We start from the raw sequence: 24,099 nt of genomic DNA, 5'->3' as shown, positions 1-24,099 counted from the left end.
GTTACTTCGTTTAATACTCTGCACCAGATCACAGTATAATCATTCTAAATACACAGGCAATGTTATAATTAAAAATTCTCTAGAAGCTCATGGACATCCATGTGTTTCAAAAACGACTCAGAAAAAACACCAGGCTGCTGTCACCACTGCAACACAATGCTAGCAATAAGTCCAGGCTGATATTAAATTACAACTAGTATTAAAGCTAACTAAAATTTGTTCTAGACTAATTCTAAAAATAAAGGTGCTGCAGGTTAGAAGGTAAAACTCCCCAAAATGAACAACAGAAAGGATTTTTTTTTAAACTACAGAGATATTCTTAATGACTTTTAGACTTAGGGATATGTATCAACATATGTGAAGTAGGAAATCTAACTACTCCACAATAATACCTATTGCCAGCTTTAATTTATGTCAATCTACTGCCAATAGTCTATCAAAAAGCAAGTATTTAAGGGTGAGATTTAGATCCTGGACCTCTTCTCCAAAAACTAAATTCCTTACATTTAAGCCCACGTTTTTAAGTTAGCTGTAGCACTATACTCAAATCTTGCATGCATAGACTGATCAACTGATTGGCGCTTATAACTCAGGGGCCCACTGTAACTTACACGTATAACTAACAATATTATCAAATCATTTACGTTTACAAAAGTAAGCTTTCAGTTGCATGATTCTCCTCTTCCTTCTTAATGGAATCATTCTGAGACCTCACTGTTATTAGAAGGTTTTTAAAATTATGTGCACTTGGTATAGATGTTAAATTAATTCTGTAAATTCCAGGTTTCTTGGCAAGTGTGGCCATCAGACTTTTTCCTTTTTGCAATCATCAGAGGTTTTGATTTAAAAAAAATCAGATTAACCTAATGTAATAACACTTGATTTTTTTAAATTTTATTTTTTACCAAATATAAAATCCAGTCGAAAAAGACAGTTAACGTCTATCAGCTGGAAATGGGCTGCAGTAGTTTGATTCTTCATTGTGTATTACTGAAACACTATGGTCTTTTTGGGCATCTCATTACCAAAAAGAAATTGTCACATAACTAAAGGAAGCCACATCAACCTCTGGTTCTCAGAAGCCACATCAACAGCTGGTTCTCATTCAGTTTCTGATTTCTCACATCAAACTACTACTAATACTTGTCATCATGTATATACAATATCCCTGACTAGATCTTCAATAATATGATGGTTTTCACTGATAAGGACAGTCTATGTAAGTCAGTAGACATAAATTTTAATAAAAATTCAGTTTTGTCCTATATTAGCATATACTGCATGAGTTATGTCCTTAAAAATCAGTATTGCTCTATTCTAAGAGTTAGCCGTTAATAACAAGTCAAAGATGATGAAGACTTCTTCATACTTGTGGGGGAAAAAAAAAATTCCTGAAGGAAAATCAGCACTCCAAGAAATTAAGAATATTTGGTTCAAAGCCAGGTCCTAGCCAGAACACAACTTTGAATAATTCCTACAAATTACCTAGAAACAAAAGGAACTGAAGTCAGCTGGAATATTTTTTCTCTATTGAGAGATCAGGATCAGAGCCTAAGCGGAGTTCCCCCCATATTATCAGCAGGAGTTCAAATGCCATCTCTGACAGCTGGGCAATGTCAGGGTCCCCTTTCTGCAGAAAGAGCAGAGCAGATGCCTAATGTGGGATTCTCGGGCTGGCAGAGTGTGGAAGTTTTCCAATTTCCCCTGAAGAAGCAGAAATAGATTCTGCAGCTGTGGAGCACTAGAAGCCTGTCAAGCTCCTTCATGACTGGCAGCTGAAGAGGATGTATTTCATTAAATGGAGCTCTGTAACTTCTATTTTTCTTTCCATCTTACTACCACTTTCCACACATTTTTAAAGTATTGTTAAACTACAACATAGTATGTGAGTTTCAAGTCTTCTGAAAGTAGACAATTATTCACTAGACAATAAAGACCATGTAAATCCTACTAAGAAAAAACAGTAAACAATGTACATTTTCATTTTAACATTACTGAGGTCATCAACAGATACAGTCATAAACCACAAGCACTTAAAATGCAAGCTGACCAGCTTTTCCTAGCAAAATATTTACTATTTCTGAAAATTAACAAAAATTCAGAATTATGCATAAACTTGCCCATCCTCCACATCAGTTTTGTGTTACATTTTCATTTTAATTTTATTTTTAAAGAATGGCCATTACATGTGAATATGTTGCGTCTTATTTGAACAGAACATATGGACTAACTTAGCTGGCATTTTCCTTATCAGAAAAACAAACAAGTCTTGATGTGGGTGTTCTGCCAATTAAAACACTTAACTGTGTTACAGACTGCAACTGATGCAAATCCATTACATAAACACAATGCACTTTTGGAAAATAGCAAATTAAATTTTTGCTCTTGTGCACTGCCAAAAATAAGCAATAAAATGCTGCATATGATTATGCATGCACATAACTTTTTAAAACACTGCCAAGAAAAAAAAAAAAGACATAATGTGAAACAAAGCCCCCTCAATGCAAGTCTTTAAGTATGAATAAAATCCACAATTCTTTCACATCAGTGCATTTACTGACATTCACTCATTTTGCTTCCATATCCTGAGAAAGAGTTTAAAAACAAATAGTCATTAAGAAGATCTCAAAGCAGGGCAGGTACAGTAAAAATCTCTTCCTCACTTCATTATACATCACTGAAAATGAAGCCTCCATATGCCATATGCAGACTTTAGCACATAATGACAATAGTAACATTTATTTTGTTAACGACGGTTCTCTTAACTTATGGTCCTGACCCTTCTATCATGGATTTCATTGCCAAAAGGACCTGACCTTAAAAAGCAAGTTAACCATGAAAGAGCCAGCCTTAGAATCAGTGGAAAATTTTATGCAGTCACAGAATTTAGCCACACATCTCTAATCTCGTTTAATATTAACTTACTTCAGCTTTTTAGATTTTTGTAAATAAAGGTAGCCAAAGAGATCTTAAGGTTTCAAGCACAAAACTCAAGATTCTGAGACTTAAAAAAGGTAATGAAATCACTGATAAATTTTCATCTTAGCTAAGTATCCCCTCTCACTATAGCTACAGTGTCTGAAATACCAGCATGCTCAGTCTTTCCTATGAGAAGAGTCAGTAACAAGCAACCAAGGGAGAAGGATGTTAGCGAGTCTGCTAAGTTATTCTTTCACTGCCTACTGTTATTTTGTTTTCATTTATTTTAAAAATATTTAAATGACTTGAAGACATTTTTATGACTGATCTTTGGGTATTGTTCAGTCAGTGGGAAGATGAGAAGAGTGTCCATTAAACCACGCAGCACCTCCTTTTAATACAAACGCAGTTAAATTCTATATTCCTTTGGTGGCTCTCAGCAAAGAATTCATGTCAGGTTTTGTTTTGTTCAATTTGGTTTGGGGAGAGGGGGTTCTAAGTCTGTCCTGGTTCAACTGGAGGGGGAGTAACCTCATTCAAGAGACACGCTATTCGGGAGGGCTCCTCACTTCTAACTTCTGAGATATTTTGTGTGTGTCTCTGTGTGTGTGCTGGAGAAATGAAAAAAAAAAAAAAGAATCACTTCCCCAGCCTTCATCCACGCACTCACCAGTGTACTATCCTCATCACCCAGAAATGCTTAATATGCACATGAGAAAGCATAGAAAAGGGAGCACAGGAGGGGAAATCAGTTTGTTTAAACAAGCTTCATAATTAGCAACACTATGAAGTCTCCCTGTCCCTAAATTGGTAGTCACCTGTCATCTGCAGAGACTGAAACGTTGCAGAAATTACATTTTAAATAATGGTAAATTTGTATACCTGCATGAAATACCATTTGTTTTACACCTTACACACAGAACAGGTTAGAGTTACTCTTGACTTCTCCTGGGCTTTTACCAACCTACAGGCAAAAGGAAAAGCAGGACTGCAGTAAGGAAAGGCATTTGCAAACTTCCTGCAAAGAAGTGGGAGCTAGCACAGCATAAAAGTAGACAGCACTGTCAAGAAAAGATACACATACTTTTTTAGCAGCTCCTGCTATGAAGTCTCACAAAGCATTAACATTACCCCCTCTGCTGGCAATGCTGTGAAATGATACTGGTAAAATAGCTCCCGTTATCACTTCGGGTGAGGCTGCTTCCCAGCTGGTAAGGAGCTGGCACAATGAGGGTAAGCTACAGCTTCTTCTAGCAGGGGCTTGGTTTTGCCCTCTGTACATATGGAAATAGCATATGGCTCATCGGCACTTCAGCCTTTTAGAAAACTCACCTGCCAGACTTCAGACAGGACTTATAAAAATACCACTGGGGACAATAAAAGGCCAGATCACTCTCATTCCTCGCTGAATGAAAGAAATACAACTCTACGAAGCTGCCTAGGTATTAAGCAGTCGTTTCAGACTTCAGCCTGAGAGGCACTCCTCATGGTGCAACAGATCCCACACCAGACTTGCAAATGTTTGCAAGTCCCCAGTTTGGTTCCACTTTCACATACTCAGAGCTCAAAAAGTAAGCCAACAATAATGTAACATACAACATAAGAAGCAGTATTTCCCAAATGTGGATTCACACTCAAGTATTCCATGCCATATTTAATCAAAAAGGTTAAAAAAGTTACCTTTTAAATTCTTTGAGTGTAATAGCATAATATTTGCTGCTTGAGGATCCAAAATAAAATTGTAAGAGTATTTCCTTCTGGTTTAATTGAAGCATAGTCCCACTTCAACACAAATGTGTTTGTCCCATTGACATTTACCTTGACTTAAAAGGTGAGATGGGTTGAAAATTACAATTGGTGACTTAAAAGAAAGGCAGAGTGGCCTGGTTTCAGATTATTGATGACTTTACGAAGCATTTACTGTTGTTCAGTTTCTCTCTCACCTCAGGGCAGCTTTTCAGCAACTGTACAGTACCAGATACAGTGCAACTGTGACATCTAGTGGCCAGTGAAGAGAGAATAAAATACTTTCCACTCCTAAACACGGGATTTTTTTAAGTACTAGCACTTGTGAACTTGCAGTTTATACCTATTTTTTGTACAGTCACTGACAGAGGTGGTAGTAATGATCCGTTATAACAGAAGTGAGACCGAAATATCTGGCATGGAATTACTTCAGAAGAGAAATCAAATGCTTTTATCAGAACAGAGTGGAATAATATTGTACAAGTGAAGAACTCCTAACGAAGAGCAGAGTACAATGTTCATGGCTGACAAAAACCCTTAGGAGCAAACCATCATTAAGTGGCTTTTTGTGCCCAGATTACAAAGGACATTTTAAGCAATGCTAGGAGAGTCAACGGGGTAGCTCTCAAACTTCACCGACAATGTTGATCTACTTAAATTAATGCAGGATGAAATAAAAAGGTTAGAAACTTTGAAGGTTCCTCCTGTGGAGGAATAGAATAAATAGCCTAGTGGTCACTAGTATGCAATAGGCTACTGCCCAAAATCGTAACTACCAACCAGAAGGAGCAACGCAGGGACATCTCTGTCCAATCTGTGTTTGGATGGGAGACAAACTATTGCCTTAAGAAGCAAAAATAAATTTGGAAAGTTGATGAGGACTGTGAAAATTGCAGACTGAAGTGTTACACTCAGCAAAAAACTCTACCTCATATATTTATTATTATAAATTGCACCATGCAATTGCATAAATAACAATTTCCTCTGTAGTTACCTAATTATTTTTTTTTCTTCATGAAATTCTCAATTCTCATGAGAGAATTTCTTGGAACAACTTCCATGAAACTGGCACAACTAAACCTCAGAGTAAGAATTATTGGTCTTAAAGACAAAGGTTTCAGTAGGTGCAGTACAGAACACATTCAGCCACTGCTAAGTGGAAAAAGTGTAGTTATCCAAGTACAAATGCATTATACACGTATACAATTCCAAGGTCTTTTCTTGCAGAACAAATTTCCAAACAGTATGTGTATCATAGCACCCCTATAAAATAAGAACCAATTAAGTTCTTATTTAAATTTCTTATCTTGTACTGAAATTGTTTGTTTAGCACACCAATTGCCTTGAAAAGCACCAAAGTAAGAATACATTGTTTCTATCCTGGAACATTCCCGAGATAAAATTCTCTGTATTTCTAAGTTCTACCTTCACAGCAACTCTAAACTCAAGTTTTAGGAGGAAATAGAAAGCATAAAACCCAGTAAGATAAAATAAACTGGAAATTTAGGTTGATTTCCTAGAGAAATGAGACTTACTTATGCTCTTTGTCCCTTTATCTCCATGACTCTAAACTGGTCCAGCAACTTTTAAATTAATTTAGTAATCTCAACTAAATTTGAGAGGGCATTAGAAGTTTCATGAAAGTCTAGAAAAAGGGTGGGGGGGAGGGGGCAGAGAGAGAGAGAGATATCAGAAGGAAAGTCAGGCAGATTTCCTTGTTACTTCTTTTAACTTGGCAACAGCTGGCTGGCTAATACTTGTCATAACAACCTAATACTCCTGTCTCTTTCAGAAGGGGATTACTGATGAAGTCAGAGGGCAAAGACCACAAACCTGTGAGAGATTAGGCTATCTCAACCCCATTATTTATAAACAATAACTTGTTTATTCTTTTATTTTCGTATAATATAGTTCCATATTTCATTTAAATGCTGCTTTGGATTTTTTTCAATTATTGTAACTAAAGCATATAATATAGTATGTAATAAAAACTGATTGAAAGGCTTTAAATGTAAGACAAAACTTTTACATGATACCTGACCTTTTTATATAGCTCTTAAAGGAAACAAAAGATTAAGTACAAACAATGTAGCTGAATTCTGAAGGTACTATGACAAAATCTTCAGCTGAAATAATCATAGCTTCACTGATATTAGCATAACAAATTACACCAGCTGACAATCTTGTATTGTTTGTACAAGCTCTATACAAGAGTTAAGTATATTACAGTAAGTTAATGGACCCCAACCGAAAACAAACTAAAGACTGGTAGGATAATTTTTTTTAAATAAACTACAGTGACAATTCTTTGTCACTATCATACTGGACAAGCTCTGAAACTGATCTCTTAGATATAAAATTTCATCATTGCCTGAGTTCAGCATAGAGCCAAAGCGTAGTTGGCTAAATTTAAAAGAAGGTGAGAGAACTGTTTGTTTGGTTTGGGGTTTTTTTTGCTTATTTTCAACATGTGAAGACTACCTGGACATGTCTAAGAAGCATAAGCCAGTAGGTTATACCCGTTATTTTCACATACTAATCAGCCTGTGGAAAACTTTAAGATATCAGAACTTTATTATTTGATTACTGAGTCCAAAAGACTCTTATCTTAGTTTTCATTATCATAACTAAAAGGAGAGAGGAAGACAGCCAAAAAGCAGAGTCCTGGGAAGCTGGGTTTGCAAAATCTAACAACAGCATGTAAAAAGAAATAACAGCATTCCACTAATGGGAATGATGCACTGGAATGAAGAGCTTGGGTAATACATTAGATGCTGTAAAACTATCAAAATCATACTATCAGTTTACACAAAATAACAATGGACAGGCATTAGAGTTTTAACTTTCTTGATTTAACTTTTCAATGTCCTAAAATACACTTAGATTTGATCATTTAGAACTGTGTACAAACAGAAGTAGTAACTTTTTGCTGGTTTGATGGAAAATTTAAAAATCTGGCTTTTCTTTACATATTATGCAAATGGTTTCAGAAATCAAGAGTACTTTTAAACATGAAAAGAAAAATGGGAGCCCTTTCAGAGGATGGCATCATTTCCTAGTAAATCATTAGGAAATGACTAGCAATTCAGCTTGTACAGTTCTGTAGATAATGGACTTCATTTACAGTAAAGTAAAATATTAAAAAAGCATTAAAAGCCACCCCATTCATTTTACTCCAACTTTCAACTAGTAAAACTATGCTTATTGATCGAAAAGATATTTTGCATACCGTTATAATATTTTTTCACAACTGTACATTTATGTCTCTTCAACACATAAAGCACTGGGAATACTCTTGACAACCGAAACACTGACCCATGTTGATAGCAGGCTACAGAATTTTGATCACTGTTTACGTATTTTTATTATTTCCATAGTAAAGCTACGCACAGCAAGATAAATTACCTGATAACTAGTAAAAATACTCAGAAGGATAAAATGTCTGATAACATACATTCACATAGCTTCTTTCTAATAGCTTTTTCTTTAATATGAAAGCAAAACCTCTACAGAAGGATCTGCATTAATTTATCACAGAATTTAAGGAGTTTTAAATTTAGAAGGAATGAAGTGTAGAAATATACTCCCAGAACATCTACACTACCTGTCACAAAAGAAAAATCTGTCCTGAAAATTACTACCAGTTATCTGCCATACTGATTGCTTGAGAGCATTTGCTGCCCTTTGTTTAGAGTAATTCTGTGGAAGTAATGGAATTCAGTCTGACAAAGTTCTGTTGTTTGATGACAGGGAAGTAATTTAACATTTTTGTTACTCAGTCACACATATAGAGTTAGAGAACTAGTACTTACAGTGATCCAAATGTACTGAAAGTTATTCTCAACTCAGATATTTAGCTGGTAATGTGATTAATAAGATTTTGCAAGAATTTTAGATCTTCTGCTAAACATACTGTTTTGTTGCATACTTCCCTACGGAAAGTCTCAGTCTGACCATTTTTTGTGCAAATAAAATACCATAGAGCAACTACAGCAGTCCCAGTTTAGTTCAGGCCGTAGCAGTATATGGGGAAAGTAAATATTATTTATTATTTCACCTCAATACTGGAAAAAGACTTCAGAAAAAAATTAAATACAAATGTTTTCTCTCAAATAACAGAAAAGCATTTGAAACATATGCTAAGATACATGTGCTCAAAATTAGCTCAAACACAGGACAGCAGGTGGCACTGGCAACATGCCAGCATTGAAACAGCTGTGTTGAACGGGTATAAAATTGATCATATTACATCTGTCTTATCTTTAATGTGAAGTTGTAAATGTACAGAACATAAGCTCTTCTTTCATAACACTCTGTCCTTTGGTGTAAGTGTTCTCTTTGATATTGCTACTTAGTATAGTTTATAAAGGTAGTTACAGAGACGGAAGAACTGTCTTCACAGGGATGTATCATGACAGGACAAGAGCCAACGGGCAATAATTGCTGCAGAAGAAATCCCATCTGTGCATAAGAAAAAAGCTCTTTCCCTTGAGAACAATTAACACTGGGCGAGGCTGCCCACAGAACTGGTGGAATCCACCTCACTGGAATTATTCAGGACTGGGCTTGACAGGGCCCTGGGTAACTCAATCTGTGGCCCTGCCTTTAATAAGAGGCTGGACCAGATGATCTCCAGAAGTTCCTTCCAACCTAGATTGTTCTGTGACTCAGTATGGTTAGGCCACACAACACAGCACCAGGCTGAGAAGTCTAGACACTGCTCCAAGCCAGCTGTAACATACACATGGGCAGTAAAACATTCTTAACAGATACTACTGCAGCTAGGAATTAACAATATGCTGTTAACAGGACAAATTAATCAGCTTTTTACAGCTTCCAGCTCCAGAGCTGGCTCATTTGGTGTTGCTTCAAACATGTTAATGTACCTCTGACTTTGAAGACACACTTCTGTTCTTTGCATGTCATTCAGCCATAGTAGAGAAAAGCAAAGAAAAGCCATTCTTTGTACAGGCCACAGAGAAACTAACCTGAGGGCCACAGCTGACATGCAAGCAGAAACTTGACACTCTTATGTTAATACTTACATTCTCTAACCCAAGGAGGACCAAGAGCGGGATTGTTGTCATTCCTCCTTGGATCCACTCTTCTAGAGAAACAGTGCCATCATGATCATAGTCAATTTCTTCCATCATTTCATGAAGGATCTACAGAGTTTAATGAAAAATCTCATAAATTCCATATTCTAATATAGCAATTTCTTGTTAGAACATGTGCAGATCTCCAATTCCCTCATCCGCATGCAAAAAGTAAGGAAAAAATTATTTGTATGGCACCTGTAGTAAAATGAGAGTTCAGAAAATGAAGTGTCATATTCCTATTTACATTTTATTATCAGCTCAAGTTCCCAAACCAAGTTGTGTCCCCTTGTGTACTTACTATGTACAATACAAATAAGAGGTAGTTACTTTTAAGAAATTTTCAGCGATAAACCAGTTGTGTTAATTACTACACGCACTGAAGAAAAGCCTTAAACTGTAGCAAGAATGTTTCACAGATCAGATTTAATCAGAAAAAGACTCATAAAAGTGCTAATTGACAGTGTCATAGTGGAGCACAGACTATTATTATTTCTATCTGACTAACATATAGAATCACATGTTGACATGAAATATCACAAAATGATTAAATGCTATCTCTAGCAACATTAAAAACTTGTGATAAAATGGATACTTACTGGACTCAGTTCAGTAACATCCCATTCAAGGTATTCTGCAACATGCATCATTTGAGCAATGATATTTTCCAGCTCCTACAAATGAATGAAAAAGAAGGATAATATTTAATGCAATATTATAGACAGATTCTACCGCAAGCAACTTCTGATTCAAATACACTGCATTCAGTGACACTGTTTCATCAATGTTCCTAATGAAATGTCCTTTACATCGGAAGCTGTCCACTTTTAGGTGAATCTGCTTCACTAACAAAACATCAGGCATGGACTGCAAAGCATGCAGGGAGGTGAAATACAGCCCCACAACCAAAGGACAGCCTCTGGGTTGAAAGTAGTAATAGATTCTTCCTTCCTAGTTGATCATTTGAGCATTGGTTTCATGATCTGAAGTCCACCCTGTGATATAATGATGCAAGGTCTTTTAAATTCCAGCACTCTAATAAACTATTTTTTTGACAGCAATTGTATAATTCACAACTTTCTAATGGAAATAAGGCATAAAGTGGATGGTATAAGCTAATAGAGAGATATTTTCTTACCATTCCAGTGTTGTAATTTCCCTTGATCACATATCACTAGTGCTCTTCCCTATTCATATATACCATTTGGTTTGTAAACATGCTCAAATGCTTATCTACAACCATTCTGAATTCTCATGTGTATTTATTATGCACTAGTTATCTAATTCATATTTTGTATTGCCTAAAACTATGATACAGTATTTACTTTATACCTCTACATACCTTAGCTTCCCTATTCCCCTGTCACTTATGGGAATCACCTCCTCTTCTTTACCAATCTACTCTATGCTGTCTTACTTCAGGGAGACACAAAAGAAGGGGGAAAAAAAAAGGAAAAAAGAAAGCTGCCAATAAAATACTTCTTTCTGTTAGCTAACAGAAAAAAAAATAGCTACATTTTTTAAATGATTGCTGTATCTCTGATTTTCCTTCAAACATTTGGTTGGGCTGCTCCTCAAAACTTTGTCTTTAATACTGTTCCTCTGTTCTTAATAACAACATGGAAGTTCTGACATCTCTCCACATACATCCACTGTGTGACTCTCACATTTTCCCCTTTTAATGAAATCTTTACAAATGGTGCTTTCATACACATCTCCCAGCAGCATACTAGAATTTTAGGAATCATATTAATGTGTCCCCTACAGTAACACGATTAAAAATCAGAAGACTATAGAATAGGACTCCACGACAGCAATGTCAGCATTTGAAAATTTATACAGTTGTAGAAGCAGCAGCTTAATGGAAAAGAAAACTCAAGAGTTACTTTCAAAATGGGTGACTTCTTATCAACTATAGTTTATACTGCTTCTATCAATTCAGGAGAAATATAAACTTGATTTGGATTAATGTAGTTTTGTATAGGTATGCCATTATGACATACTCCTACAATGCATTAAAATACATAAATAACATTACCGAACTATCTAGGTATCCATTCCCATCTGTATCATATAAGCGAAACATAACTAAAAAGGAAACAAAAAGAGAAGGAAACTCAGTTAGAAAATACAGTAATAACATTATTTCATTTTAAAAAAAAAAAAAAACAAACCAAAACACAAAACAATCAAACCTGAGTTTCAAAGAAAGTACAAACATTAACACTTTCCTTTAATGATCACACTAACTGCAGACCCACCAAACACTTCGTACTATATGAGAGGTTCACTCAGTGACTACCCTGCCACTGTTGCCTCCAATGAGACATATTAGCAGGACAGTGCAATTGCACCTTTTCCACATAATCATTCCAACTGCTAATTTGGTCTGTGAACTTAATTCTGGTTCCTCCTAGAGATGATCTGTATTCACGGTGAGTACCACCAAAAGACCCTTCTCTGTCATCTCACCAAACATAGGATAACACAGAATTGGTCAGGCAAATGTTGATAAGCCTGTTTAAGTTATACTGCTATCCTACTCCCGTGGTTGCAGCTATCGCTATTCAATAGTGATATTGCTTTACAAATGCTTTCTGACCAACTAAATGAAACAGAGGATTATTATTTGAAGTACCTAATCGGCGAAATCCAACAATAATCATTCTTCACAGACTGCCAGCATGACTCCTCCCAGGACCAGACTTCCTTCATCAATTTGAAAATGTATTCCCAACATTTTGGGGAGCTACCCTGACAAGAATAGATGCCTTTTGACAATATCCAGAAAGAATATATACTTTCAAGTTTGTATCATTACTTGATTCCAGCCACAGCGCAGGTATGTCCACCATTACCAAGATATTTCAAAGCAGCTTACTGAGCTGATCACATACTGCATCAGATTGCAGAGCAGAAAGAAGCATGAAGCTTTGGTACGAATACTGTTAAAAGACTAAAGATGAAAACCAGAAGCCTACGAATACCTCACTCTTTGTCCCTACTTTCTGGGACAGTTTGTCAGAGCTCTAAAATCTAAACACCATCTTCTTCAAAAGTGCTCATTTTTTCCCCCTAGATCTATTTTCTAAAGAGTAAGAAGAGATCCCATGTACAGGTGGTTCCAGGACACTGTAATGCCTTGACTGATAGCAAAACCCAAGCAATCTGCTTACAAACTGTCTTACCAGATGTCTTTGGAAACATAACATACAACCTATTCAACAGTGAACAATCCCACCGCATTGGATCTACAGCAAATGCTGTTACAGTCCAGTAAATTCTGCAAGCAAACCTTATCACAGTTTTCAGGAAACAATATAATGAGAAGTGAGAGGGAATTCTCAGCAACTAAAAAGTAAAGTTCAGAAAGAATTTGATTATTTTTGACTTACAGCAAAACATATTTAACTGTTATATGGATTGGTTTGCTTCCCTTCTATCCCCCATCTTATTCCCAAGTTGTTCACCTAACTGTGGGGAAAAAAGGTAAGTATTATACCTCTCTACCACTTCAGCAATTTTTGCCACTACATCACACTGCTCTTAAGAGCTGTAATATAAGATTGAAGATATTTACTGTAGTACATTGTTTCAAGCTACAAAGATCCATTATTCATTAGTTATAGGCTAAGAAAACGTATAAAAATATTTTTCTTTGCCTGTGAATGACATAGCAGAAATGTTTCAGTGTAAAACAACAGTTAATGCGAAAAGCCACCAGAGATTGGTACTGTCCCTCCTAGCATGCCTTCTACCAAAGCTGCTCAGAGCACGACAGCTAATATTATCTGGCAAAGGTACCATTAAGCATTCACAGTTTCCATAGAGATGAATCACTGAATCACTCAGTGATAAATTTCAAATCGTTTGGTTCTCCTTCCTCCTCCTCTGTGATTGTAAAGCACTGGTTGAAAGAATGTTCTACAGTTATCATGAAAGCAAGTTTTAGTATCTCCCTGATCTTTACCCACTCCAGAGAAGTAGTGCTTACAACTTTTTTTTCCTTTAACATGAATCAGTAGTTCTAATCAGTCATTTAGAAACAGACATTAGCATAATTGTAACTGTTTCACCTTTGTAGCAAACAAAGTCTCTCCGATTACATATGTATTGGGTAGTGAAAAGGCTCAATCTGTGCTCTTGGCTAGACTCTGAAAAACTATGCTACTGGTGTGGCATGCAATCTCTTTTCCATTCATACACTGCTAAATATTCATGTTCTTGCTGATTTACGCACTCTAGGAGAAAAAACAACAACAAAATGACAAAAACAGCTGAACAAAAGTTCTGAGGCAAACTACAGAGCCCAAGTCAATCTTTTATATTTCTTTTCCCATCCTCTTACCTGATAGCACTGACTGACCACTCGATTTCTATTACTAGACTGCATACCTTTTGTAAATAATTAAAAATGTATTAAAATAAAATTACCAAGATGAGATCAGTTGCTGCACTGCTATACTTTCACCTGCAACCTCTGGCCTTCTGATCTTGCATATGACAAAAGGTGGCAACCCAGAAATTCCAAAAATTCAAAATCATATTCTTTTGAGAAGAAATTGGGGAATTCATTCGCAAAAACACACGCACAAACAAGTGCTGAATGCACTTTCTATTTTCACCAGCACGTGTACTTTGAAAACTGTAAGGCTTGTCACTCTCCACAGAAGCCTGAGTGTCCAAGAACTGAATAGCATAGCAAAAAGACACACTATAACTAGTCGTTATTGTATTACTGCAAAAATACAAAACAATGGTGTGGCATTCGTGAAGCTTCTGTTGGTATGGAAAGAACAGAAACAGAATAATCTGGAGAGAGTCTTGACAAGAGAAACTGGCAAAAAAACCCACAGCTCATAATTCTTGGAGTTTCTGTTCATGAGCACTTGTAAGCATATTATGTTTGCAAAGCTATGGTACCTGTGGAGGTCATATGCTTCCTCCACACTATTTATGTCTAAAGCCCTTCATACTGCCTCCTGGCATTTCTCTGAACAGTTTCACAAGAGATACATGTCTGGTGTCCATGGTTACACCGATAAAAAACATACAAATTGAGGAATGGGTTGTACTGATAAAGCCTCATGTAATTGTGAGCTAAAATAACTTCTGCTGTTGGGATCATTAAAGGAAAAAAAGTCGAGCTATGAAACACCACTGTTCAGTTCTTAGGAAGTACCCTGCATATTTACAAGGGGTCTTTCTTACACCTTCAAGAATCATAGTGTGGACACCAGCAAGCAAAGCTTAGTACATGTGAAAACAACATGGAGAGCAGAAAACAGTTTCTATGGATCAAGTCTACAGGTTGAGCCACAGAGCATGAAGGTAATTAACAATATAGATACACTTTGAGCTATTTGCAATATGACCTTCAAAAGAGAACTTAAATTATTCCAATGTATCTCTGCTAGGAAAGTTCGGGATATTCTTTATATTCAGGTCATATATAGTTTATGAATAATAGATGTGCTGCACATGTCAAACAGGTGAGGTTCATAGTGCTTAAGACCTCTAGAAATACACTGTTAACAGGTTAGAGAATCCATTTATCTACTGGAATATTTGTAAATCTATGAAAATCCATAAATCATATAGATCCAAAACCTAAACACTATTTCTTCTTAGTGTATTTTATCTTAAAAAATCCTCCAGCTTATATCAGATTTTATTTGAAAGCACTGCTTCCATGTTCTGCTTGTCATGAATCAGGTTTCCAAACACACAGCTATGATTCAGTGTTTCCATTTTTTGTCAACAGCATAAAAGTCATGATTTGAGATCAGTATTAATATTAATGTTGGCAACTCCAGAATAAGCCATCTTTTCTTTTTTCACTCCACTGCTACTAATTTGTAATTTACCTTACAGCCACAGGACCTACTGCTATAAAATTATTTCAGACAAAGGGTTAAATTATACCATTAATTTATAAGGACAATTCAACTAAAATCAACAGGGAATTCTGCTTACTAATGGTACAGTATAAGCCAAAATTTAGACACCAGAAAGTGATAATACAGGTATATGTCACCTCTGTATGACAAAGTAGAAAATAAACCTATATAATAACCATGTCCTTAATTATATGTAGTAAATGCAAATGATCTTGAATATACAAAACATGTAAGTACCACACATTTACTAGATCAGGCTCTCTTGCTCCTAAATCATACAGATCATTCATAAGCTTTTGCCTATGCAGCTCCTGTTGCAGGAAGTTCATGGAACATCCCCCACACTAAAATCATCACATGCTCCTCTGTCTCTCCCCTTTTTCACTGTACCAATTCCTGACACCAATTCCTGATCTCCATTTCATGTTATGGTTTGTGCATAGAGCTCTTCAGAGCTCTGATAAGGCTTGCATAACTTGCTACCATGAAACAGTTATTATATTGTAAGTTGAATTCAATCCTAGGATCTTAGTTTTCCTGTGCTTGTGTTCTGAATGCACATTCACGCATACATCCTCATATTCTAATCATGATACCAAACTGGTATTACCAAATTTGGGGACGGCTTCTTACAATCTTTGCCGATGCAAAGGTATCAGTGATCTTGGAGTACGAAGTTGTCATTGTAAGCTAACTACAGGTAACAAAACATCAAGATACTTCAACAACATGCGGTCATGTAACCTTGTAATGAATTTCTCATTCCAGCAGAAGCAGCCTACTGTTTGCATTTCTTACCATATTGAGTATTTACTTTCCATACAGTATTGGAGCCTGATCCCACAGTTCTTTTACAGACAGACCAGCTATGTATATCGAAGTATATTTGGTCTCAGTAAGGACTATATGATTGGATTGACTGTTTATCTATCTGGAAAACTGGCTTCTAAAATTCCATAATGGTGAAATACATGGTTTCTTTCTTTTTTTTGCTGATTCGCAGATCAAACTCTCAGTTATTTTTTGAACAGGTAGAGGTGTTGGGCTTTAATGAATCAGGTCCCTAACTAAAAACATCAAGTAATTTCTAACTTCCAGTGTCAAACACTCATTCCCAACAGTGGTGCAGACTTGGATCATTCTTGGCTTTTCTGTATTCACTAATATTATAGAGCCCACGGCCCATAGTAACAACTATTCTTTGAATTAGTTTGTTTTCTACAGATTATTCACCACTTCTATATATCTCTAAGCATCCTCAGCATATTTCATTTGTTCTTCTCAGATCTGATACTAATCAAGAGATGACAGTATAGAAAAGATTGTTTTAACTGCACAATGTATCCTTACTTCCCATCTTAGCGTGTGCTAGATAGAAAGAATTTACTTAAAATCTCATCAAATTAATACTATTAGCAAGAATAAATGATCATTTCTGCAATAATGGTCACCTAGAACCATATTTTTATAATGCAGCTACTCAAAACTGAATCTTAAACTCAGAAAATTTAGAAACAGAATTTTTGATGACTTATTGGAATAAATACATAAAATTAACTTAAAAAAAAGAACATACATTCTAGCTTGTCTTCAGGTCTTCCTCTTTCTAGTAGTGACAAATAGCAAACAATATCTTTCAGCTGGATCATGTCTGGTAAATGTAAGTTGGCAGGAGTAGGAGGTCGGCATGTCGAGGTACCTTTGTTAAGTCTCAGACCTGGAAATAACACATAGCCTTTGTTGCTCTTAACATATGATATAAGCAGAAAATGAAAACATAACTCTTGCATACATGTATCTTCATTTTATGTGAACCTCAGATGACTTCTTAATTTAAATATAAACGTGAAGTTTTAAACAATTCATGTTCATAGTTTATCCAGCAAAGGTTGAATTAAAATGATAGTGAGGTTTTAAAATATTATACGGGTAAAGCAAATTACTGAAAACAAAAAAAATCAATTATGGGAATGGCATAACCCTTTTTTTTCATTTGTGTTGATCTGATGTCATTTGACTACAAAAAAATTTGAATATTTTTATTCTACTACATTACATGTTAATTTAAGTATTACGACAATCCCTGCCCAATGCTGCATCCACTTCCTTGTGCTTGTAGAAGCTTCCTCTAACTTATAGACTGACACCAGCTACACTAATTGAAGATGTTTTAGTGTCAAAGAAAACTCTGATAATACCCAAATGTGCAGTCTTCCCAAAAACATAGCCAGATGTGTGTCAGAGCAACGCATATTTAAAACATGGAAGCCTCGGCCACAGAATACTGTGAAAATAAACATAGAATTTAATTAATAGTCATAATAATTGCTCAAACACTGTGACCAAGAGCAGTTCCAGTGTACCACTTGGAATATAAGTTTCAACATTGCCAAACTTTTTGTTTCAAGAGAACATTAATATGACTGGTGCTGATGATATTACTGGAATCTGCAGGACCAATAAATAGATGAAAAAAAGGGGGAAGGACAGCAGAACACAGAGAAAGCAGTAATAAAATTTTCTTTACAAGTTTGTTACATTTCTCACGGACTAATAACATTCAAGATGAAACTTTACAAAAGGATTTACTTCTTAAATGTTTTCTATAACTAATTCAGAACAGATTTGTCATTGCACACATAACCTGCATACATAATTTTTCTTATCCATTTGTCTTGGACAAGTTAATTACTGTAGCAAATGGAAACAGAATTCTGGTGGGGTTTTTTTCCCCCTATTTTTATCTTGAAAAACTTCATTACAATCTGAAGACATTTTCAAAGGTCTACTGAGGTGCACGTTAAAAAAAATAATTCAGTAAATAAGAGCAAATTGGCATGCAGAAAATACATCTTTGAATCATGTTCATGGTTTCAGGCAGATAATAAACACTGAAAGTAAATATTTAAATGAATAAAAAGATTTAATAGGGCAATGTTCTATTAAATGAGCTCGCGTGTCGGTTAAGTGCCCTTAAAATTAAGACATTATAAAATGTTAATCAATTAAGATGCTAGCTTTAATCACACAATTTACAGAAATAGTTCACAATCCAGTCTTATGTGAATCTCATGCACTAATAAAGAGTGTTATAAAACTTGGGCTAACTCATCTCAAAAATGTATAGTCCTGCAATTCAAATGAAAAGGCATACAAATTTTAAGGTATCTTTTAGCTTATCATCAGCTGCAAGGTACAGGTTAAAGTATTACTTCTTAATCAGAGGTGGGAGAGGGGTAGCTGCAATGTGCTGACTTACAGATGATTTACAGTGCTGCTGCTTACCTGGCATCTGTTTCCATCTCTCTTCAGACACCTTAACTGAAAATACAATTTATAAACAGACATGAGTGGACCAAGAGACACTAAGTAAAACACAGACACATACCAGAGAGATTTATGAACCCTGCTACTTTCCTTGTGATCTCCTCTAGCTCTCGTGCACCTTTCCCTTTTCCAGAAGAATGTCAAATGTTTCTGACAAATTTATTTCCCAGTATGGTCAGTTTTTTCCACTATTGGTAACATTTAAAAATTACTAGATATCTTAAAACAAAGGCTTCCATAATTTTCTTTTGCACATCAAAATGTACCAATGCACACTTTTTCCCTTTAAATGCTACAAATTATAAAGATGTAACACCTAGTTTAAATCTCATGCAATTGAATTACAATATGAACAGTATATTTTCAAGCACAAATAACTCTTGCATGAGGTCAACTGAATTGATATGCTTTGGATATCACACTTTATCAAACAGTCCTTCTGCTATTACACTAAATACATACGGAAGACTACTAATGTGGTCTCACGTTACAGTATTTCTAAAGTCCTTACTAACAGAAAAAGATGAAAATTAACTACAAACTGGGAAAAGTGAGTTAAGGAGAAAAAAATTTTAGACAGTAGAATTAGAGTAAGAAACTTAGCATACAGTTTAAACAACAACACTAATAATAACCATAATAATGATGAATATTATTATTACTATTACTACTATCATTATTATTATTATTATTTTACCACACATAAGAATAAAATCTATCAGACAGAATTATAGTGAAAGTGAAGAAAGCTGAGTATGGCCTATACTGGGCAGAATTTAGCTGTAAATCTGGCAATGACCTAAAAACAGCTGTTATCATTTCTACATATGAGGTGTCAAAACCATAGAAATACAACACCAGAATGATATAAGACGATTTTTTAAAATAATAGTAGTCAGACAACAGATGTAAAAACACAGCATAATAACTAAATATGCACCACTAAATGGCAGCTGTTGTTGGAGTTATCAGGCAAAAAGTGTTAAGTGTAAAAGATTACAGGCTTTGGTGGCTGGTACAGTGCATGTTTATTGCTGATGCTACTCATTGATGAAAACATGATGAAAGCTTCAATGAAAAATTAAAAGTAATAGAACTGGAAATGAAATCGTGCTGCTGAGACTTCATAGGCAACAGAATCTATATTCATAGTTGAAAAAAATGCAATGTTGAAAATTTATAACATCGAAAATATACCCTGCAGCATACAATAAAGCACACATTTAGACATGCCCTTAGAGATTCTGTTGCAAAGCATCTTTAAGGGCAAGGGACTGAATCACTGGTCTAAATGACTTGCCCAAACCCTTGAGTAAGTCATTATCAGAGCTGTAATTAGCAACAGAAGGTTTTGAATACCCCACACAACTGATTACACCATAGTCTACTAAGCCTACTGCTCTGCACATGGAATCAGTCCAGCTAACTAACAACAAAAGCCCAAGAAGTTGGAAACGTATTGTCTACACAGCAGATATTCGTGGAAGGAGATGTGTCCATGGCAGTTCTGATTAGAAAGGATAAAAAAAGATACCTGTAGAATTCAATTCAAATGAAAAAAAATTTATATGAAGAATCATACCCTCGATGTAGTAAGCAAGCTTTGCTAGCAGAAAAAAAGTTTTTTCGGTTAAGTCTAATTACAGTTAATGACCATTATATATATACATTATAATATAACAGAAGACGATAATGTAATATGGGTTTTTTAGTTTGTTTGTTTGTTGTTTTTTGCCAGGAAATCTAAAGCTAAGAAGTGGAAATAACAGGTACTGTAAACTTAAATAAAGAAAAATAACTGAAACTCATCTATTTAACACAGCTGAGAACAGCATGCACTAAAAAGAAAAAACAGGTCAGACGCAATGGATGATATCTGAAAGCCTACAATTAGTACTGTACACTGAGGCATCTATGGAAATCTAGTGCTTGGTATCTGCAAGAAAAGCTAACTTTTCAGCTAGTAGCACTTGTACCAAATTCACAACTTCCAGATGAGTTGCAATTTGAAGACACCTAATCTTTAAAGAATTCAAGCTATTAAGTACCCATCAAACCACTTGGTAACTTGCTCTAAGCGCTTGATTATCCCAGCCGTTCAAAATATGTAATTTGTTTCATTAAATTAGTCTAACTTCTACTTTTAGCTACTGGATTTTGATAGAGTTCCCAAATTGCTAAAGTGCTAAACCAAATATTTCAAGTTAGGAAGGTAACTTAAAATTCCTTCTGGAAATTTGCTTTAGAAGTTTTATAAAATTTTGTAAGTTGACAGTTTTTAACACTATTTTGCATGGAAGTATTTTAACGTGTTATGTCCTCTGAACTCAAAATCACTTTTAATAAAAATGTTCAGTTTAGCATGAAAATTTCAAACTGCATTAAAGAAGATCCTTACACTGAGAAAAGAAATACTGCTAACACAGGACACTTAAAATATCAGTAGCTGATAAGTATGTAGGATTACTAATAGCACTAGCACACCTAGACAATTAAGAGAAGCAGCAGTAACTGGGCACAGAGACTGTAGAACACCAGCAGGAGCCTCCTGCAAGAAACTCTGAAGGTTTCTAAGTGTTTGTACAGTAGAGTAGGCAGCAAGATCATGTAACCATAGCAATCTGATTAGCATTAACGTGACAAAGACTGTCCACTTGGTGTCTCAGCTGCATCATTATTGTAAATTAAAAAGACGAAACCATTTAATTTCCCTTTCTTTTCACAGTATTTCTTGTTCAAGATTTAGTTTCTTCAACTTCACAAATATCAGAACAACAACAAAAAAAAAAACGTATTGTTTAGAATTCCATGTATTTATAGCTATTAGAAGTAAAATAGCAGGGGGAGGGAACCTTCAGCTCTTATATTACTCTGATTTTATTACTTACCTCCAGAAACGTGCTGGGGTTTGTTTTTTATTAATGGGCTGCAGTGAGAGGTTTTGTTGCTAAATGATGTAAAAAGATGCTCAATGAAATCATCTGGTAACTCTGCCTCCAGAAAAGTCTTCATGAACAGCTTGAACCCCTCTAAATCAATTGTCTAGAGTGAAAAAAAAAAAAAAAAAAGAAAAAAGGTATTTTGAATTGTTAGTTTTGCAAAAACTTTCATACTAATCCATCAAATAATATTCTGTTAAAAACTTTAGACTGCCTTTGAAAATACTGATTTCTGAAGATATAGCCTGGCACACTTATTCTTGAAAGTGACTGATTATGAAGTATGACTTTGAAAACTCACAGTATTGCTACAATAGCCCAGAGCACAGTGTAAGATAGCCCAGAGTAAATTCAGAGCACTTGTATCAGGACCCCGAAACCAAGTTCCATGCTCTCTAGTTTCTTGATTAGAATACGGCTTAACAGCACTTACAAAACTGCAACCAAAGGCACCTACGGAGCTCACAGGGATGTACCTAGCAAGTCTTAACTTTTCCCATAATTAAGCAGACAACAAGCAGGGGATTTTTGGATACCTAATTCAGGGAATTGAAGGCCTCCTATCTTTTTCTAGGTGGCAACATGTTTTGCTGGTATTTGTCAGAGAGAAACTAATCACCTTGTCTTAAATAGCTTCTAATAGTTAAATGAGAGTGCTGAGACATGCAACATTACTTACAGTGAAAAAAAAGTTGTTGATTTGAAACATTTGTCATTTAGTTTAATTTGGTTTTGCTTTTGCCAGCAAGAGCTGATTAATGAAACTTCATTGATGATTCCTCCCGGTAAGACAGCATTGTCTGTTTTAAGTAATAAAATGAATCATAGAATATCTCAAGTTGGAAGGGACCCATAAGGATCGAGTCCAACTCCCTGCTCCTCGTAGAACTACCTAAAACTAAACCATATGACTAAGAGCATCGTCCAGACATTCCTTGAACTCCGACAGACTTGGTGCCGTGACCACTCCCCTGGGGAGCCTGTTCCAGTGACCGACCACCCTCGCAGTGAAGAACCTTTTCCTAATGTCCCATCTGAACTTCCCCTGACGCAGCTTCATTCCATTTCCTCGTGTCCTATTGCTGGTCACCAGAGAGAGATCAGCACTTCCCCCTTTGCTGCCCCCCTTGAGGAAGGTGTGGACTGCGATGAGGTCACAGCAATGTAAAGCATTATGATTCCATTTTATCCTGCTAATATAGAACCACTAAAGATAAAGGTGTCCTGAAACATGCCAAGAGAGCTTAAGACTATTTCAGTTTTATCTCAGAAATAACTGTGACACAACTGCATACTTATCAATGACGCTAGTCAGTTACATACGTGATTTTAAAACAGCTTATCAATCATTAATCTGTAAAACATAGTGTTGCTGTCTTTATTTCTAGATTAAACAGGACAGCAACTTTTCACCATTAAATAATTAAGGGATAAAGCCCCATTATACCACAAAATCAACTTGGAGAAATTTCCTCATGCTTCAGGAAGACTCCATTTCTCCATAGAAAACTCTAGTGCAACTCCTTTAGTTCAGCACAGTGAATGCAGCATTAGGAGGGAAAAGACTAGCAAGAAATCAGCTTGAAACCATGCCAGAAAAAGAAAATTGAAACTAAATTTTCAAAGTGCCTCAGTGACTTTGCAATCTGAGTCACAGTATAAATAATTTTTACAATGACTTTAATATCATTTCAACACTTCGGAGCAGAGATTTCTCTCCCCCTGCCTTTTTTTTTTTTTTTAATATTTATGAGATGTAGAAATTTTATGTCCACATGAAATAAGGTGTTTCCCATTAAGGCCAAGACCTAATTGCCCTAGGTAATGTTTAAAATGTATCACTGTCCTTACAAGGGGCCAACAACACAGATTGCAAAATTTGACTGATCTTGTACAAGTCATTATTATGAGGAATGCAAAGCTGGCAAGAGGGTATCTATGCTGATCTTCTAATCTAGAACACGCCATTTGATAAAGAAGTTCAGTGAAACCAATAAAACTCTTATCTATTGAACAAAAAAATAGCAGAGACTGAAAAAAAATTGCCTCCACGAGACTCAAGCTGGGCGTAAAACAGAAATAATCAACTTGGACATGGACTCACCATCTTTGTCTCATCACAGAGTTTCAGCCACTCTCTTCTACTTTGGCAAATCATACACTCTTTCACTC

The 24,099-nt window shown here is 35.6% G+C and overlaps 1 protein-coding gene across 12 annotated transcripts in view; it reads right to left on the bottom strand.

The window, feature by feature from the left end:
- Positions 1-24,099, bottom strand: part of DGKB (diacylglycerol kinase beta) — a 334,240-nt gene that overhangs the window by 253,011 nt on the left and 57,130 nt on the right. For 6 of the 12 annotated variants that reach the window (XM_050891901.1, XM_050891903.1, XM_050891902.1 and 3 more), the window contains 6 exons: positions 21,877-22,030; positions 18,947-18,982; positions 17,238-17,378; positions 11,800-11,849; positions 10,361-10,435; positions 9,711-9,830 (listed from right to left, as the gene is read on the bottom strand). In XM_050891901.1, coding sequence (XP_050747858.1) covers positions 9,711-9,830; positions 10,361-10,435; positions 11,800-11,849; positions 17,238-17,378; positions 18,947-18,982; positions 21,877-22,030 — 576 coding nt within the window. The remainder of the gene's footprint in view (positions 1-9,710; positions 9,831-10,360; positions 10,436-11,799; positions 11,850-17,237; positions 17,379-18,946; positions 18,983-21,876; positions 22,031-24,099) is intronic. The other 6 variants (XM_050891909.1, XM_050891907.1, XM_050891905.1 and 3 more) reach the window with 1 other exon arrangement.

Source organism: Gymnogyps californianus, chromosome 2, assembly GCF_018139145.2.
Source record: "Gymnogyps californianus isolate 813 chromosome 2, ASM1813914v2, whole genome shotgun sequence".
NCBI classification, from domain to species: domain Eukaryota; kingdom Metazoa; phylum Chordata; class Aves; order Accipitriformes; family Cathartidae; genus Gymnogyps; species Gymnogyps californianus.
The sequence above is the reverse complement of the archived record's forward strand: the minus strand, read 5'-3'. Positions and strand labels throughout refer to the sequence as shown.